The sequence below is a fragment of the Rana temporaria genome, assembly GCF_905171775.1.
Source record: "Rana temporaria chromosome 2 unlocalized genomic scaffold, aRanTem1.1 chr2l, whole genome shotgun sequence".
Lineage (NCBI taxonomy): Eukaryota > Metazoa > Chordata > Amphibia > Anura > Ranidae > Rana > Rana temporaria.
In genome coordinates, this window is record NW_024404416.1 from 853,389 (window position 1) to 872,575 (window position 19,187).

The window sequence follows — 19,187 nt, forward strand, 5'->3', positions numbered from 1 at the left end:
TCCACTCTTCTCTTTAGCCAGTGAAAAACAAGTAACTTCCATCTAAGGCTTTTCACACTGGCATTTGACCTTTTTACAGAAAACATTGTAGCTTGTCCTTTGACTCTCTAGTTTTTAATTTTGGGTTCTGTACTGTTTATGTAGCTTTGATCGACAGGCATTTTGAGTGATTCTAGCCTTCGATGTGATTTTACGAATTACCTGTCTATGTTCTTTGATTGGTATAGACTGCATCTGCAGTACCGGAGGAGCTTACACTCTATTGTCCCACCACAGTCACACACTATTATGTTTTTTATTATTACTTTTACTTGTATTACTTTTATTATTACTACTATTAATAATTTTATAAATGTTTAAAGCTCTGACTAATGTCCCCCCCCCCCCCACAGTCACACACTATTATTATTATTATTATTATAAAATTTTATAGCTCTGACCACGGCGCTGTACAGAGAACACTGAGCCAGTCACATCAGTCTCTGTACCAGAGGAGCTTACACTCTAATGTCCCCTCCCCCACAGTCACACATTATTATGCATTTATAAAGCTCTGACATATACCGCAGTGCTGTACAGAGATCACGTGGTTACTGCTTCCATATTGAGGTTGCTCCCTCTGCTCTCTATACAGCTCTGCCGCCACTGATGGTCCAGAAAGCGGTTGAAGATGATGTCACTCTGGTGCCAAAGTTTTCCGGGGTCCCAACAGAAATAAACTGGAAGCTGAACAATAACAAACTGGTGGATATGGAGTTGGAACCACCACAAAGCCATTTTTATCGCCTGGCAGACAGAGCTGACTTACATCGTAACGGATCCCTGACCATAAGAAAGCTGACTAAGGAGGACTCAGGGGCCTACAAGTCGGAGGTCATTGTGAATAATTTTATTCAGGAAACTGAAATACGGCTCGCTGTACTCGGTAAGTCTGTGTGAAGGTAAAATGACAATGATGTAAAAAGATTGTGGGAAGTCCTAGGCTCTGCACAATATTTGCACGTGTGAGCGCAACACGGACACAATATCCCCTCCACGCTCCCCATTGGTCCCGGCTGTATGCCTGCTCCCTGGACATCAAGATAAACAGTGTACCAGTCACGGAATTACCTCCTATGCTGTGCTGGGGTTACCATATTCTACCCTATCATCTCTTCCCCCTTGATGTCCTACCGACCCAATATTTGGAGGTACATCAGTTCCAGGGACACGATCTGGGCACCTTGGTTGGGATAACCAGTTGCTACCCTCCACTACCCTTCAATCAAATGTGCTTCAGCCAAAGTTTTTTCCCCTCATATACAAAGGTGTTTTAAAGGACCTAATACATGCCCTAAAGGCATGTTTAGGCAACAACGCTGTATATACCATACTTTATCATTAATGGTCTGCTCCACAAACCTGTGCGGAGACCTGTTTAACCTACCTCTATGCTCCTGATGAAGCGTCCTGTACGCGAAACATGTTGAGAGTAAAAGCAAGACTTACCATTCCACATACCAAACTCAGTTTCAATGATTAAACGTTTATATACAGCTTTCTGTGCTATATGATCTCATGTCATGAGTATATTTGCATAAGTATAAGCTGTTTTGTAATACTCTTTATAATATATACTACGTTAGTATGCCGATGTTGTACTGTTTTCACGAAATTATGTATATTCTCTTTCATATACTTTTTTTTATGAATAAATATTTATAGATTTTTTACATTCATTACTTGTACCGCTCCAAAGTCCATTCTAGTAGTCCAGACTAATTTCCATTTCCATATGTGAAAGAAAGCCGACTTCCATGGTGCCACATATCTATGTGACACCGGTGTGAGGGTGTTAGAATGGGTCCTTGTTTTTATATTACTGTCTGAGGTTATGATTTTTGCTTACAGATCGAGTTTCCAAACCAACCATCACTGACAGCAGCACCGATCAGCAGATTATCCTGCATTGTGTGTCCTCCACAATCAATGTAACCTACAAATGGCTGGTCAATGGAAAAGAAACTGAGACTACTGACCAGGAATACACTGAACTCCGACCAAAAGAGGACGTGATAGTGAGCTGCACTGTGAACAACAATGTGTCTGAAAATAGCCAATCCAGAAGAATCCCTTCAGGGAAGTCAGGTGAGACACAGAGGCGAATAAAAAAATGCATATCTAACCACTTCCGGACCGCCGCACGACTATATACGTGGGCACCTTGAAGAGCAGTGGTTCTCAACCTTTCTAGTGCCGTGACCCCTTGATAATATTTCCCAAGTTGTGGGGACCCCTAACAGTATAGTTATTTTAGTAGCGTGGGTTGTCAGCAGCCAAGGCAAGACAAGTCATTTGCGCCCCTAACACGCGGACATTTAGCGCTCCCCGAGTCCCTTCCACTCGTACAGTATTAAAACCCCTTATGGTACATTTTTCGAATGTTCCGCTCTTTCTTTTTTACTCCTTTTCTTTCCCTTGTATCTCTTTCCTAATTTCTTGTTTTTCCCCCTCATCCCTCTCTCTAGCCGTATTTCTTGTTCTTTCTCTCCCTTTTTTCCTCTCCCTTACATGTATTCTCTAATTGTATTCCTTCTCTTACTCCTTGGTGGGAGAGTTGGGATTAGTAGCAGTGCTGACGGGGGGGTTAGGATTAGTTGCAGTGCTGGTGGGGAGTTGGCATGAGTGGCAGTGCTGGTGGGGAGTTTGGATGAGTGGCAGTGCTGGTGGGGAGTTGGGATGAGTGGTAGTGCTGGTGGGGAGTTGGGATGAGTGGTAGTGTTGGGGGGAGTTGGGATGAGTATCAGTGCTGGCGGGGAGTTGGGATCATAGGTAGTGCTGGCGGGGAGTTGGGATCAGTGGTAGTGCTGGCGGGGAGTTGGGATCAGTGGTAGTGCTGGCGGGGAGTTGGGATCAGTGGCAGTGCTGGCGGGGAGTTGGGATCAGTGGCAGTGCTGGGGAGGAGTTGGAATCAGTGGCAGTGCTGGCGGGGAGTTGGGATGAGTGGTAGTGCTGGCGGGGAGTTGGGATCAGTGGCAGTGCTGGGGAGGAGTTGGAATCAGTGGCAGTGCTGGGGGGGAGTTGGGATCAGTGGCAGTGCTGGCGAGGAGTTGGAATCAGTGGCAGTGCTGGCGCGGAGTTGGGATAAGTGGCAGTGGCTGGCAGGAGTTGGCATCAGTGGCAGTGCTGGTGGAGAGTTGGGATCAGTGGCAGTGCTGGCGGGGAGTTGGGATCAGTGGCAGTGCTGGCGCGGAGTTGGGATAAGTGGCAGTGGCTGGCAGGAGTTGGCATCAGTGGCAGTGCTGGTGGAGAGTTGGGATCAGTGGCAGTGCTGGCGGGGAGTTGGGATCAGTGGCAGTGCTGGCGCGGAGTTGGGATAAGTGGCAGTGGCTGGCAGGGAGTTGGGATCAGTGGCAGTGCTGGCGGAGAGTTGGGATCAGTTCTGATCAGCCAACTTAGGTGCTCTTGATTAAGGTCATCTGTTCTGAGATCTGAGAACTGTAGTGGGGACTTTTAATGGCAAATCTAATCACAGGTAGATAGGTTCTTCTCCAGCCCCTCCCAATTCACATTCCTCACCAGTCAGCTGACCTCTAGTCTCTGCCCCCCACCCATTCCGTGAACTGAATGAGCGGCTGCAAAGAGGCTGAGTGGGCGGCCGCAGGCTCCAGGGACAGCCCTGCTGGGCGGCCACGAAAAGACTGGTGCGGGCTTCAGGAACAGCACAATGTTTCGGTGACCCCTGGCAAATCGCATTTCGACCCCCAAGTTGAGAATCACAGTTGAAGAGGGATATCTTGGTTATGGCAGCAGCTATCTACTATAACCCACGTACCCATCTCCTCAGGCGACGGTCCGGTTTCCGATAATGGTGGTCTCTGCGGCGGAACCCTGCCCGTTTTTTTATCGGTGTCTGTGTCCCTGTTAGGGAGAATTGGTCTCTCTAATTGTCCTGATTGCCAAAGTCACTGGAAAGTGACAGTGATGGGAAAATTAAACATTTGGAGTTGCTAGCAGAAGAGAAATAGAGGAGAAATATTCTAACAGGGACACTTCTATCTGTGATATCTGTCCAATGCCGCGTACACACGACCGTTTTTCATAACGTGAAAAATGCAATTTTTTTTAAATGTCATGAAAAACGGTCGTGTGTGGGCTTTAACGACGGGAAAAAAAACGCGCATGCTCAGAAGCAAGTTATGAGACGGGAGCGCTCGTTCTGGTAAAACTAGCATTCGTAATGGAGATAGCACATTCATCACGCTGTAACGGACTGAAAAGCACGAAGACTGAAAAGCGCGAATCGTCTCTCACCAAACTTTACTAACACGAAATCAACAAAAACAGCCCAAAGGGTGGCGCCATCCGTGTTGTACGTCACCGCACTTTGCTCCAGATTTTTTTTCACGATCGTGTGTGTGCAAGGCAGGCTTGACGAGAATCACGTCGAGAATTTTTTTTTTTTCTAGGACATGAAAAACGGCTGTGTGTACGTGGCATAAGTCTGGTCATATGCAGTGGCGGCTGGTGCTCAATTTTTTTTGGGGGGGCGCAAACAAACGAAAAAAAAAACAATTGCAGCCTCACTGTGCCCATCAATTGCAACCACTGTGCCCATCAAAGGCAGCCACTGTGCCATCAATTGTCGCCACTGTGCCCATCAATTATCGCCACTGTGCCCATCAATTGTCACCACTGTGCCCAGCAATTGTCACCACTGTGCCCAGCAATTGTCGCCACTGTGCCCAGCAATTGTCGCCACTGTGCCCAGCAATTGTCCCCACTGTGCCCAGCAATATTGTAGCCACTGTGCCCATCAATTTTTGCCACTGTGCCCAGCAATATTGTAGCCACTGTGCCCAGCAATATTGTAGCCACTGTGCCCAGCAATATTGTATCCACTTTGCCCATCAATTTTCACCACTGTGCCCAGCAATATTGTAGCCAGTGTGCCCATCAATTTTCGCCACTGTGCCCAGCAATTGTCACCACTGTGCCCAGCAATTGTCACCACTGTGCCCAGCAATTGTCGCCACTGTGCCCAGCAATTGTCGCCACTGTGCCCAGCAATTGTCGCCACAGTGCCCAGCAATTGTCGCCACTGTGCCCAGCAATATTGTAGCCACTGTGCCCATCAATATTGTAGCCACTGTGCCCAGCAATATTGTAGCCACTGTGCCCAGCAATATTGTATCCACTTTGCCCATCAATTTTCACCACTGTGCCCAGCAATATTGTATCCACTTTGCCCATCAATTTTCACCACTGTGCCCAGCAATATTGTAGCCAGTGTGCCCATCAATTTTCGCCACTGTGCCCAGCAATTGTAGCCACTGTGCCCAGCAATTGTCGCCACTGTTCCCTGTAAAATGCCCCCCCCCCCCCCCGCCTGGCACGTACCTTTCTGGGGTCAGCCATCCTGCTTCTACCAACCCTCGATGTCTTCTCCCGCCTTTGATGACGCTTCAGCCAATTCCAGAACCGGTGAACCTCATTGGCTGAGACGCCTGTCAGTCTTATCCAAGAAACGCACCCCCCTGTGCGTCCCTTGGATAAGCATCTGGAAGCCGGAGGGCTGTAATCGGAAAGCCTATCAGAGCCGCTGGCTCTGATAGGCACTTCCACAGCCAACCACCTGCCGTTATTCAGGTGGCCGGTGCTCACCAGGGGGCCGGCCATCTGAATAGTCGGCGGCAGCGGCAATACATAGCTTCATGCAATGCAAGAATCTATGTAATGTATTCAGTGGCGGGGCGGGAGCGAGAGGGGGCGGCGCTCCGGCGCCCTCTATGGACGCACCGCCACTGGTCATATGGTAGATTTTTATTTGCACAATCATTTAGATAAATCATTCATCAGAGCGTTCGATATTACCATTATGAACTCTATGAAAGCTAAGCCATGATTATTTTGGTTTAATTGCCATGCCGGGGCTTTCAATTCTACATTTGATTTTAAGAATTTACCCCCCTTTCTGACCAGAGCACTTTTCGCGATTCGGCACTGCGTCGCTTTAACTGACAATTGCGCGGTCGTGCGCCGTCGCTCCCAAACAAAATTGGCGTCCTTTTTTTCCCACAAATAGAGCTTTTTTTTGGTGGTATTTGATCACCTCTGCGGTTTTTATTTTTTGCTCTATAAACAAAAATAGAGCGACAATTTTGAAAAAATAAGCAATATTTTTTACTTTTTGCTATAATAAATATCCCCCAAAAATATATAAAAAAATAAATTTTCCTCAGTTTAGGCCGATACGTATTCTTCTACTTATTTTTTGGGGGAAAAAATCGCAATAAGCGTTTATTGATTGGTTTGCGCAAAAGTTATAGCGTCTACAAAATAGGGGATAGATTTATGGCATTTTTATTATTATATATTTTTTTTATACTAGTAATGGCGGCGATCTGCGTTTTTTTTATTTTTATTTATTTTTTTATCATGACTGCAATATTGCGGCGGACACATCAGACACTCTTGATGCTATTTTGGGACCATTGTCATTTATACAGCGATCAGTGCTATACAAATTCACTGATTACTGTGTAAATGACACTGGCAGGGAGGGGGTTAACCACTAGGGGGGGCGAGGAAGGGGTTAAGTGTGTCCTAGGGAGTGATTCTAACTTTGGGGGCTGGGCTACCACTGACACGACAGTAATCACTGCTCCCGATGACAGGGAGCAGTAGATTTCTGTCATGTTGCTAGGCAGAACAGGGAAATGCCTTGTTTTAAAAAAAAAAAAAAAAAAAAAAAAAAATATTTGTATTAGTGTTATAAACAAACACATGAAAAAAAAATGGTTACAACAAACCCACAGAGCAAAAAAAAAAAACGTACATAAAAACATTAGGAAGGCTGCCCGCAGTTACAAATGTGCGTGACGGGAAAAGCCTTGTTTACATAGGCATCTCCTCGTTCTGCCTAGGGTGACCACATGTCCCGGATTGCCCGGGACAGTCCCGCATTTTGCAGGTCTGTCCCGGGCACCTTCATTACAGGACAATACAGTGTCCAGGAATAAAACTTACACAGCCCCCCCCCCCCCCCCCGGGCCAAACTGATTCCCCCAAAAAAGGCCACCACATCACCACTTTACTCACTGACAGTACTTGTCCTGGCCGGGAATGCCTGGAGGAGCACAGTCCCCGCCCCCTGCTTGTGATTGGAGAATCATAAATCCCGCCTCTTGTGTCCAATCACTGTGCTGTGATTCGTTACAGCACAAGCTGATTTTTGGGAAGGGGGGGGTGTCCCCGAATGGTAGTTTGGAAATGTGGTCACCCTAGTTCTGCCACTCCGGCCACACGGTCACGGAGCTCACCGCGCACACGCGCCCACTAGGCGGCAGTTTCAAAGCAACGTACAGGTACGTTGCTTTGCCTGTTCATGCCATTCTGCCAACTTAAATGGATATTAGGCAGTCGGCAAGTGGTTAAAGTTGAGTTACCCTTTAAATAGCCAAAAGGGGCAGACTGTAAGCTGGACTAATGAGGCAGGTAATGGTAACCAGGTGAGTCACTGTGGTAACGAGTGGTTGGTAATTAAAGTGGTTGTAAACCAACCCTTACAGACCACTTTGACCTACAGGGGTCAGCCCCTAGATTAAGGCTTACCTGTAGGTGCAAGAAATATCTCCTTAACCACTTAAGGACCGCCTCCTGCAGATCTACGTCGGCAGAATAGCACAGCTGGGCACAGGTACGTCCTCTGTTAGTGCCCAGCCGTGGGTTGCGGGCGCGTGCCCGCGACCCGGTCTGAAGCTCCGTGACCGGGACTCGCGGACCCGATCGCCGCTGGAGTCCCGCGATCGGTCCCTGGAGCTGAAGAACGGGGAGAGCCGTGTGTAAACACACCTTCCCCGTTCTTCACAGTGGCGCCCGCATTGATTGTGTGTTCCCTTTTTATAGGGAATCACAATCAATGATGTCACACCTACAGCCACACCCCCCTACAGTTAGAAAAACATATGAGGTCACACATAACCCCTTCAGCGCCCCCCTGTGGTTAACTCCCAAACTGTAATTGTCATTTTCACAATAATCAGTGCATTTTAAGTGCATTTTTTGCTGTGAAAATGACAATGGTCCCAAAAATGTGTCAAAATTGTCCGAAGTGTCCGCCATAATGTCGCAGTCACGAAAAAAATCGCTGATCGCCGCCATTAGTAGTAAAAAAAAAGAGTTGATAAAAATGCAATAAAACGATCCCCTATTTTGTAAATGCTATAAATTTTGCGCAAACCAACCGATAAACGCTTATTGCGTTTTTTTTTACCAAAAATAGGTAGAAGAATACGTATCGGCCTAAACTGAGGAAAAAAATGTTTTTTAGATATATTTTTGGGGGATATTTATTATAGCAAAAAGTAAAAAATATTGAATTTTTTTCAAAATTGTCGCTCTATTTTTGTTTATAGCGCAAAAAAATAAAAAACGCAGAGGTGATCAAATACCACCAAAAGAAAGCTCTATTTGTGGGAAAAAAAGGATTTTGTTTGGGAGCCACGTCGCACGACCGCGCAATTGTCAGTTAAAGTGACGCAGTGCCGAATCGCAAAAAGTGGCCTGGTCTTTTAGCAACAAAATGGTCCGGGGCTTAAGTGGTTAACCTATACGGTTAAGGAGATATTTGCAGAAAAGACTGCACCGATGTCTACAGCGCATGCGCGCCGTAGACAACAGTGCAGGAGCGTGCCGCAGTGAAAGGCGATCACGCCGTCACTGCCGGCTCCAGCGTGCATGCGCGGGAGTGACGTCGTCGCTGCTCCAGCCTGTCACAGCACCAGAGCAGGGATACCCGGAAGAAGTCACTCCGGGTATCATGGCGGAGGAGAGGAACGAGGGCCACTATGGGGGCTTTGATCTCAAGTAATTCATAATGAGCTAGTATGCTATGTATACTAGCTCACTATGCCTTTCTCTTACAGGGTTTTTTTAAGGAAAACTTTTAGAGGGTTTACTTCCTCTTTTAGGCCCCTTTACACTGGGGCGGGAGGTTCGGTGGTGGTATTTTTAGCGGCACTATACCGTTGGAATTGCGCGGTATTCGGCCGCTAGCGGTACGGTTTAAACCCCCGCTAGCGCCCAAAAAAGGGTTAATACCGCCGGCAATGCGCCTCTGCAGAGACGCATTGCCAGCGGTATAGCCGCGGTGTCCCATTGTTTTCAATGGGAAGGAGTGGTGGAGGAGTGGTAAACACACCGCTCCAAAGATGCTGCTGGCAGGACTTTTGGAGCAGTCCCGCCAGCGCATCGCCTTCACACCGAGACTGCAGGGCAGGAGTTTTTCAGACGGTACTTAGGCGCTATTTTTAGCGCTAAAATGCCTGAAAAACTCCTCAGTGTGCAAAAAGGGGTCTAACTGACAGCTGAGCAGCCTCTGTGCACTGAAAGAAAAGAGCTGCTAGTTATAGCAGGAGCCCAGCCCTGACAATGGGGGACTTTGCTTTGAATATTAGAAATGAATTAAATAGTTTTTGGGGTTTGTGGTGCTCAGATACAGCGAAGATCCTCTTTAATGTGAAATTTAGATCCAGGGTCGCCATCAGGGGGGAACAGGCATTACACCTGTAAGGGGCCCGGCTGGCCCCCTTCCCGTGTTTTTTTTTTTTTTTTTTGCATTACACCTTTAAGGGGGTCGATGGTCCCCAGTGCCCCTTACAAGCCCGGCTGGCGCCCCTCCTGTTTTTTTATTTTTTATTATTAATTTATTTATTTTTTGCATTACACCTGTAAGGGGCCCAATGATCCCCAGGGCCCCTTACAGGCCCGGCCAGCCCCCCTCCCATTTTATTTTTTGCACTACACCTATAAGGGGCCCAATGATCCCCAGGGCCCCTTACAGTCCCGGCCGGCCCCCCTCCCATTTTATTTTTTGCATTACACCTATAAGGGGCCCAGTGATCCCCCAGGGCCCCTTACAGGCCCGGCCGGCCCCCCTCCCATTTTATTTTTTGCATTACACCTATAAGGGGCCCAGTGATCCCCAGGGCCCCTTACAGGCCCGGCTGGCCCCCTTCCCGTGTTTTTTTTTTTTTTTTTTTTGCATTACACCTTTAAGGGGGTCGATGGTCCCCAGTGCCCCTTACAAGCCCGGCTGGCGCCCCTCCTGTTTTTTTATTTTTTATTATTAATTTATTTATTTTTTGCATTACACCTGTAAGGGGCCCAATGATCCCCAGGGCCCCTTACAGGCCCGGCCGGCCCCCCTCTCATTTTATTTTTTGCATTACACCTATAAGGGGCCCAATGATCCCCAGGGCCCCTTACAGGCCCGGCCGGCCCCCCTCCCATTTTATTTTTTGCATTACACCTATAAGGGGCCCAGTGATCCCCAGGGCCCCTTACAGGCCCGGCCGGCCCCCCTCCCATTTTATTTTTTGCATTACACCTATAAGGGGCCCAGTGATCCCCAGGGCCCCTTACAGGCCCGGCCGCCCCCCCTCCCATTTTATTTTTTGCATTACACCTATAAGGGGCCCAGTGATCCCCAGGGCCCCTTACAGGCCCGGCCGGCCCCCCTCCCATTTTATTTTTTGCATTACACCTATAAGGGGCCCAATGATCCCCAGGGCCCCTTACAGTCCCGGCCGGCCCCCCTCCCATTTTATTTTTTGCATTACACCTATAAGGGGCCCAATGATCCCCAGGGCCCCTTACAGGCCCGGCCGGCCCCCCTCCCATTTTATTTTTTGCATTACACCTATAAGGGGCCCAGTGATCCCCAGGGCCCCTTACAGGCCCGGCCGGCCCCCCTCCCATTTTATTTTTTGCATTACACCTATAAGGGGCCCAGTGATCCCCAGGGCCCCTTACAGGCCCGGCCGGCCCCCCTCCCATTTTATTTTTTGCATTACACCTATAAGGGGCCCAGTGATCCCCAGGGCCCCTTACAGGCCCGGCCGGCCCCCCTCCCGTTCTTTTTTTTTTGTTGCATTACACCTGTAAGGGACCCTGCCTAAAGCTGCGTAAGTGGCCCCAAAATTTATGATGGCCGCCCTGTTTAGATCTTTTTCTGGCCTTGAAGGGAGGCAATCACAACCAAGTGGAGGACTTTTCCCATTGCTTCCCCCACACCTCGTCTCCAGTAGGGATGAGCCAAACACCCCTCTGTTCGGTTCGCACCAGAACTTGCGAACACACCAAATGTTCGTGTGAACTTTAGAACCCCGTTAAAGTCTATGGGACTCGAACATTTGAAATCTAAAGTGCTAATTGTAAAGGCTAATATGCAAGTTATTGTCCTAAATAGTGTTTGGGGACCCGGGTCCTGCCCCAGGGGACATGTATAATGCAAAAAAAAGTTTTAAAAGCGGCCGTTTTTATGGAGCAGTGAATTTTAATAATGATAAAAGTGAAACAATAAAAGTGAAATATTACTTTAAATTTACCTAGGGGGGGTGTAAGTTAACATGTGAAATAGCGCATGTTTCCAGTACATAGAACTGTCCCTGCACTAAGTGTCATTTCTGAAAGGAAAAAAAGTCTTTTAAAACCGGACTTGCGGCTATAATGAATTGTCGGCTCTGGCAATTCAGAGAGAATTCATTCATAAAAAAAATAAAAAATAGCGTGGGGGTCCCCCCAAATTCCATTACCAGGCCCTTCAGGTGTGAAATGGATATTAAGGGGAACCCCGCCGTCAATTAAAAAAAAAATGACGTGGGGTTCCCCCCAAATATCCATTCCAAACCCTTCAGGTCTGGTGTGGATTTTAAAGGGGGAACTCCACCCCAAATTTAAAAATAAAAATGGTGTGGTGTTCCCCCAAAAATTCACACCAGACCCCTTATCCGAGCACGTTAACCTGGCCGGCCGCAGAAAAAAGGGGGGCAAAGAGTGCGGCCCCCCCTCTCCTGAACCGTACCAGGCCACATGCCCTCAACATGGGGAGGATGTCCCCATGTTGATGGGGTCAAGGGCCTCATCCCCTTCCCCCTTGCGTCAGAGGGGGCTTCCCCAGTGATGTAGCGGAGGGTGCGTCAGAGGGGGCGGGGTCATGTGACGGGTGGCCCCGCCTCCCCTATATAAGAAATGTCACAGCTTCAGCCACGTCATTCGCTGGGCTGTGTCCAGCGGAGAGAGGAGGTCGGCGTGGCTACGCTCTGGATGGATGGATCTTCTCATCGCTGGACCGGAGATCACCCGTCGCTGGATACAGACAACGTTGGAGCAGGAAGCCGGGACCGAGAGTGGATTACCACCGCTGGATTTTTATTTTTTTTTTATTAATAAAGGTCTTTTTTCTACGGTGTGTGTGTGTGTTTTTTCCAACTATTTACACTTCCTTTGTGAAATGGTAGGGGTACAATGTACCCCATTACCAATTCACATGGGGGGGCAGGATCTGGGGGTCCCCTTTGTTAAAGGGATCTTCCAGATTCTGATAAGCCCCCCACCCGCAGACCCCCACAACCACCAGGCAAGGGTTGTGGGGATGAGGCCCTTGTCCCCATCAACATGGGGACATCCTCCCCATGTTGAGGGCATGTGGCCTGGTACGGTTCAGGAGAGGGGGGGCCGCACTCTGTCCCCCCCTCTTTTCTGCGGCCGGCAAGGTTAACGTGCTCGGATAAGGGGTCTGTGTGAATTTTTGGGGGAACACCACGCCATTTTTTTTTTAAATTTGGGGTGGAGTTCCCCTTAAAATCCACACCAGACCTGAAGGGTCTGGAATGGATATTTGGGGGGAACCCCACGTAATTTTTTTTAAATTGACGGCGGGGTTCCCCTTAATATCCATTCCAGACCTGAAGGGCCTGGTAGTGGAATTTGGGGGGACCCCCACGCTTTTTTTTATTTTTTATGAATGAATTCTCTCTGAATTGCCAGACCCGACAATTCATTAGAGCCGCAAGTCCAGTTTTAACCACTTACGGACCCCCCACTGTATATGTACGTCCTCTTTTTAAACATGGATATCTCAGTAACGGCAGCAGCTGCTGCCACAACTGAGATATCCATGTTTTCAGCTGGCGGCCGTGTAAACGATAACGGCGGTCTCCGCGAGATCGCCGTTATCGGTGGCGGGAGAGGGGGCCCCCCCCCTCCCGCCGCTTTTCCGCGCCCTCCGCCGCTTACCGGAGCCGTCGGTAGCGGCGGAGGAGATCCGATGCTGCCGCCAGGAGAGTGAGGACTTGAGTGAGGGCAAGATGGCCCCCACCCGTCCTCATAGCTCTGCTGGGCGGAAGTGACGTCAAAACGTCAGTCCCGCCCAGCCTCTTAAAGAGACAATTTTTTTTCTGTCATTTTTTTAAATGACAAATTTTCCTTTTTTTTTTTTTTTTTTTGCATTTAAGCCTAAATATGAGATCTGAGGTCTTTTTGACCCCAGATCTCATATTTAAGAGGACCTGTCATGCTTTTTTCTATTACAAGGGATGTTTACATTCCTTGTAATAGGAATAAAAGTGATCATTTTTTTTTTTTTTTTATATTTTAGTGTAAAAAATAATAAAATCAATAAAATTAAATAAGAAAACAAAAAAAATTTTTTTTTAAAGCGCCCCGTCCTGACGAGCTCGCGCGCAGAAGCGAACGCATACGTGAGTAGCGCCCGCATATGAAAACGGTGTTCAAATCACACAAGTGAGGTATCGCCGCGATCGTTAGAGCGAGAGCAATAATTATAGCCCTAGAGCTACTCTGTAGCTCAAAAAATGCAACTTATAGAATTTTTTAAACGTCGCCTATCTAGATTTTTAAGGGTAAAAGTTTGACGCCATGCCACGAGCGGGCGCAATTTTAAAGCGTGACATGTTGGGTATCATTTTACTCGGCGTAACATTATCTTTCACAATATATAAAAAAATTGGGCCAAATTTATTGTTGTCTTATTTTTTAATTCAAAAAAGTGAATTTTTTCCAAAAAAAGTGCGCTTGTAAGACTGCTGCGCAAATACGGTGTGACAAAAAGTATTGCAATGACTGCCATTTTATTCTCTAGGGTGTTGGAAAACAAAAAATATATAATGTTTGGGGGTTTTAAGTAATTTTCTAGCAGAAAAAAATGTTTTAGTCTTGCAAACACCAAATCTGAAAAACACCTAAGGTCTTTAAGTGGTTAAAATACTTTTTTTTCTTTCAGAAATGACACTTTGTGCAGGGACAGTTCTATGTACGGGAAACATGCGATATTTCACATGCTAACTTTACACCCCCCCCCCCCCCCCCCCCCCCCCAGGTACGAAATTTAAAGTAATATTTCACTTTTATTGTTTCACTTTTAGCATTATTAAATTCACTGCTCCCGAAAAAACGGCCGTTTTTAAAACTTTTTTTTTGCATTGATACATGTTTCCTGGGACAGGACCCGGGTCCCCAAACACTTTTTAGGACAATAAATTGCATATTAGCCTTTAAAATTAGAACTTTAGATTTCTCCCATAGACTTTAACAGGGTGTTCCGCGGCTTTTCGAATTTGCCGCGAACACCACTAATTGTTCGTTGTTAGCCGAACAGGCGAACAGGCAATGTTCGAGTCGAACATGAGTTCGACTCGAACTCAAAGCTCATCCCTAGTCTCCAGTATAGTAGCGGGGGTTGAATGATGACACTCCCAGACACTGTTCAGAGAGGTGTACTGTTTTCCCTCCTTGTAAATCTCACATTTGATGATGGACCACAGGTTCTCAATGGGGTTGAGATCAGGTGAACAAGGAGGCCATGTCATTAGTTTTTCTTCTTTTATACCCTTTCTTGCCAGCCACGCTGTGGAGTACTTGGACGCGTGTGATGGAGCATTGTCCTGCATGAAAATCATGTTTTTCTTGAAGGATGCAGACTTCTTCCTGTACCACTGCTTGAAGAAGGTGTCTTCCAGAAACTGGCAGTAGGACTGGGAGTTGAGCTTGACTCCATCCTCAATCCGAAAAGGCCCCACAAGCTCATCTTTGATGATACCAGCCCAAACCAGTACTCCACCTCCACCTTGCTGGCGTCTGAGTCGGACTGGAGCTCTCTGCCCTTTACCAATCCAGCCACGGGCTCTTCCATCTGGCCCATCAAGACTCACTCTCATTTCATCAGTCCATAAAACCTTAGAAAAATCAGTCTTGAGATATTTCTTGGCCCAGTCTTGACGTTTCAGCTTGTGTGTCTTGTTCAGTGGTGGTCGTCTTTCAGCCTTTCTTACCTTGGCCATGTCTCTGAGTATTGCACACCTTGTGCTTTTGGGCACTCCAGTGATGTTGCAGCTCTGAAATATGGCCAAACTGGTGGCAAGTGGCATCTTGGCAGCTGCACGCTTGACTTTTCTCAGTTCATGGGCAGTTATTTTGCGCCTTGGTTTTTCCACACGCTTCTTGCGACCCTGTTGACTATTTTGAATGAAACGATTGATTGTTCGATGATCACGCTTCAGAAGCTTTGCAATTTTAAGAGTGCTGCATCCCTCTGCTAGATATCTCACTATTTTTGACTTTTCTGAGCCTGTCAAGTCCTTCTTTTGACCCATTTTGCCAAAGGAAAGGAAGTTGCCTAATAATTATGCACACCTGATATAGGGTGTTGATGTCATTAGACCACACCCCTTCTCATTACAGAGATGCACATCACCTAATATGCTTAATTGGTAGTAGGCTTTTCGAGCCTATACAGCTTGGAGTAAGACAACATGCATAAAGAGGATGATGTGGTCAAAATACTCATTTGCCTAATAATTCTGCACTCCCTGTATGGTGAGTGATCAATGACTGACTGTGAGGTCTAACACCAATATCCTTTTCTGGTTTGTTTTACAGAGTATGGAAGACGTCATTCCATTGCTATTATTATTTCTGCTACTCTTCTTATTATTATTATTCTTATGGGCATCTTCATCCTAGTGTTTTGGTTTAAACGTAAGTACAGTGAACTTCACTCAGTATAAATAAATAGAAATTCGTTTTGTGTGTGTGTGTGTGTGTATTGGACATGTGCACAACAAAAAAAAATTGTTTCATTACTTTTGTTTCGTCTCGTTTCGGTAGATTCATAAAGATTCGTAATTTCGTAAGACGCGAGTTTTCATATTCGGACCCCGTTCGCATTGTCGTAACTAGGGTTGTCCCGATACCACTTTTTTAGGACCGAGTACGAGTACAGATACTTTTTTTCAAGTACTCGCAGATACCGAATACCGATACTTTTTTTTAAATGTGTCCCCAAATGCAGCCATGTTCCCCCACAAATGCAGCCATGTCCCCCCCATATCCAGCCATGTCCCCCCCATATCCAGCCATGTCCCCCACATATGCAGCCATGTCCCCCCCATATGCAGCCATGTCCCCCCACAGATGCAGCCATGTCCCCCCACAGATGCAGCCATGTCCCCCCACAGATGCAGCCATGTCCCCCCACAGATGCAGCCATGTCTCCCCCCCATATCCAGCCATGTCTCCCCCCCATATCCAGCCATGTCTCCCCCCATATCCAGCCATGTCCCCCCATATGCAGCCATGTCCCCCCATATGCAGCCATGTCCCCCCCCCCATATCCAGCCATGTCCCCCCATATCCAGCCATGTCCCCCCCCATGCAGCCATGTCTCCCCCCATATGCAGCCATGTCTCCCCCCATATGCAGCCATGTCTCCCCCCATATCCAGCCATGTCCCCCCCCATACAGCCATGTCCCCCCATATGCAGCCATGTCTCCCCCCCATATCCAGCCATGTCCCCCATATGCAGCCATATCTCCCCCCATATCCAGCTATGTCCCCCCATATGCAGCCATGTCCCCCATATGCAGCCATGTCTCCCCCCATATCCAGCCATGTCCCCCATATGCAGCCATGTCTCCCCCATATCCAGCCATGTCCCCCATATCCAGCCATGTCCCCCATATGCAGCCATGTCTCCCCCATATCCAGCCATGTCTCTCCCCATATCCAGCCATGTCCCCCCCTATGCAGCCATGTCTCCCCCCCATATCCAGCCATGTCCCCCTTACCTGCATCCCGCTGCCGCCGACTGGTTAATACGTGCGGGGAACATTACAGCTTTCATTTGAATAGCTGTAATGATTTGCGCCGCGCTGCGTATAGACACTCCCCCTTGCTCGGGATTGGACAGTTCACCCGAGCAAGGTACTCCCGCAAATGCTCGGAATCGGTCCCGATACCGATACTAGTATCGGTATCGGGACAACCCTAGTCGTAACAGTTTTATTTTCTTTGATACGGAATGATTCGTAATTCTGTCCAATTTATTTATTTTCTTTGATTCTAAAATTCGTAATTTTGTTAGATAATAATTTTTGTTTATTCGGCACGCTGCTCGTAATTTCTTTATTGTTACTTTTTTGAGATTTGCCTTTTGCGTTGATTCGTGTCTACTACCGTGCTTCGAATGGATTCGTACTTTCATAAATACATTGCGGTCATTCGCAATCTCGTATTTTAGTTTCGCTTTCAACACGCGGCTATAGCCTCCGCCCCCTGTGCGCCATTTTGAGAGTGTGTATCTTGCTTAGTTTCTAATAAGTCCTGTACTTACTATTAGTCCACTCCCTCAGTCACGAGACCGGACTCCTCAACTGAATCTAAAAAGATTCAGGAATGCATTGTGACTCAGACACAAAAGAGATAAGCGGATTGGCTAAGATATTGAGTGAGTGAGTAACTTGTATAGCGCAACAAATGCGAACTTAATCGCCTCAAGGCGCTTAGCATCCAGAGTCGTACAGGTCCTTCAAAAGAGGTGGGTCTTTAGTTTTTTCCTAAATGCCCGATGGTTTTCCTCCAAGCGGATGGTGGGTGGGTAGAGCATTCCAGAGCCGTGGTCCTTGGACTGCAAATCTACGTTCTCCCTTAGATTTGTAGCGGGATTTAGGGATTTGGAGAAGGTTTTGGTTGGTTGACCGGAGCCTGCGATTGGTGACGTAGGGTTTTATGTTCTCGCTGAAGTATTGAGGAGCTTTACCCTGTATACATTTGTGGGTGAGGCAGAGTGTCTTGAATGTCACCCTGTCCTGTACGGGCAGCCAGTGGAGGGACCTCAAGACCGGGGAGACTGATTCCCACGGCTTTTTACCCGTTATCAGTCTGGCTGCCGCGTTCTGGACGACTTGTAGACGTGAAATCTGATATTTCGGTAGTCCTAAGTAGAGGGAGTTTGCGTTGTCGAGTCGTGAGTTGATGATCGTTCCCACCACTACTGCTGTGTCCTCTTCCGGGATGAAGGGGATGAGTCTACGTAGCATTAAAGTGGATGTAAAGCCGCTCTCATCCTTTCTAATCTCCTGCCATAGTGCTGATCTATACGGATATAGACGCCTCCTGCATGTATCCTTACCTGTCAAATGTCTCCCCTCTGTCTGTTATAAGAACTGAAAACTGAAGATTCTGTGGGTGGGTCTGTTGTCTGGAGCTCGGTGGGTGGAGTCGTGATGTCAGTAGACTGCCCCGCCCTCCTCTACACTCCCCTTGTCAGCATGCATTTTTTCCTGTGTATTCCTTACACTAAATTCTGCTATGATCACCAACATCCAGTCAAAATCCAGAAAAGTTACCACATGACTTCAGAAAAGGAGTGGGGGGTGGGAATTAAAAAAATAATTTAATAATTTATGGTGTCTTCACTTTCGGTGGTGGATTTTCTCAAATTGTGAATTACGGAAGGATTCATTTCAATTGTGTTTTTTCTTTGGACTTCCATGAACTTGATGATTTTTCACAGCCGTTATTACTTCAAATATTTTTTTCACTTGCTATAGTTCATATAGTTTTTTTCAATTTATTATAGCGCAACTACATTTTTTCTATTGTCTATTTGTTGTGTATATCGCTTTTTAGTTGCAGCTTCATATTGGTGTTCACTTAGCGCGGTAATTTTTCCCAAATTAAAAAATAATTCCCGTCTCCAGGCTAGTGCATGAGATGATATGTAAATAACCTGTCACTCAGAGCCAGGGGGCGGAACGGACTGAGGTTTTTCTCTGCAAGTCCGTTTTATCTCACTGAACAATAAAAGAGGATTGCTCAGAGATGGATTAACTCTGTGTGGCAAGACTGGGCACAGATGATAGGAAATCCTATACTCTACATTGTGACATTTTTTTTTTAGCCAAACAGGAAGTGAGAGGAAATTTATGCAAATTAAGGGAATCCAATGCGCCCCCCCCCCCCTCTGTCCCAGGGCCTAAGAACTAGGTTTCCCACTCAAAAATTTCAGGGTGGGTCTTAAACAGAAAGGGGTGTGGCCTTGCCAGGAAGGGGTGGGTCGTATTTA

The 19,187-nt window shown here is 47.2% G+C and overlaps 1 protein-coding gene across 2 annotated transcripts in view; it reads left to right on the forward strand.

Annotated features, from left to right (window-relative positions):
• The window catches only part of LOC120921655, a 62,395-nt gene that overhangs the window by 20,266 nt on the left and 22,942 nt on the right, over nt 1-19,187 (forward strand). For both annotated transcript variants that reach the window (XM_040334168.1, XM_040334169.1), the window contains 3 exons: nt 635-925; nt 1,891-2,127; nt 15,721-15,819. In XM_040334168.1, the coding sequence (XP_040190102.1) occupies nt 635-925; nt 1,891-2,127; nt 15,721-15,819 (627 nt within the window). The remainder of the gene's footprint in view (nt 1-634; nt 926-1,890; nt 2,128-15,720; nt 15,820-19,187) is intronic.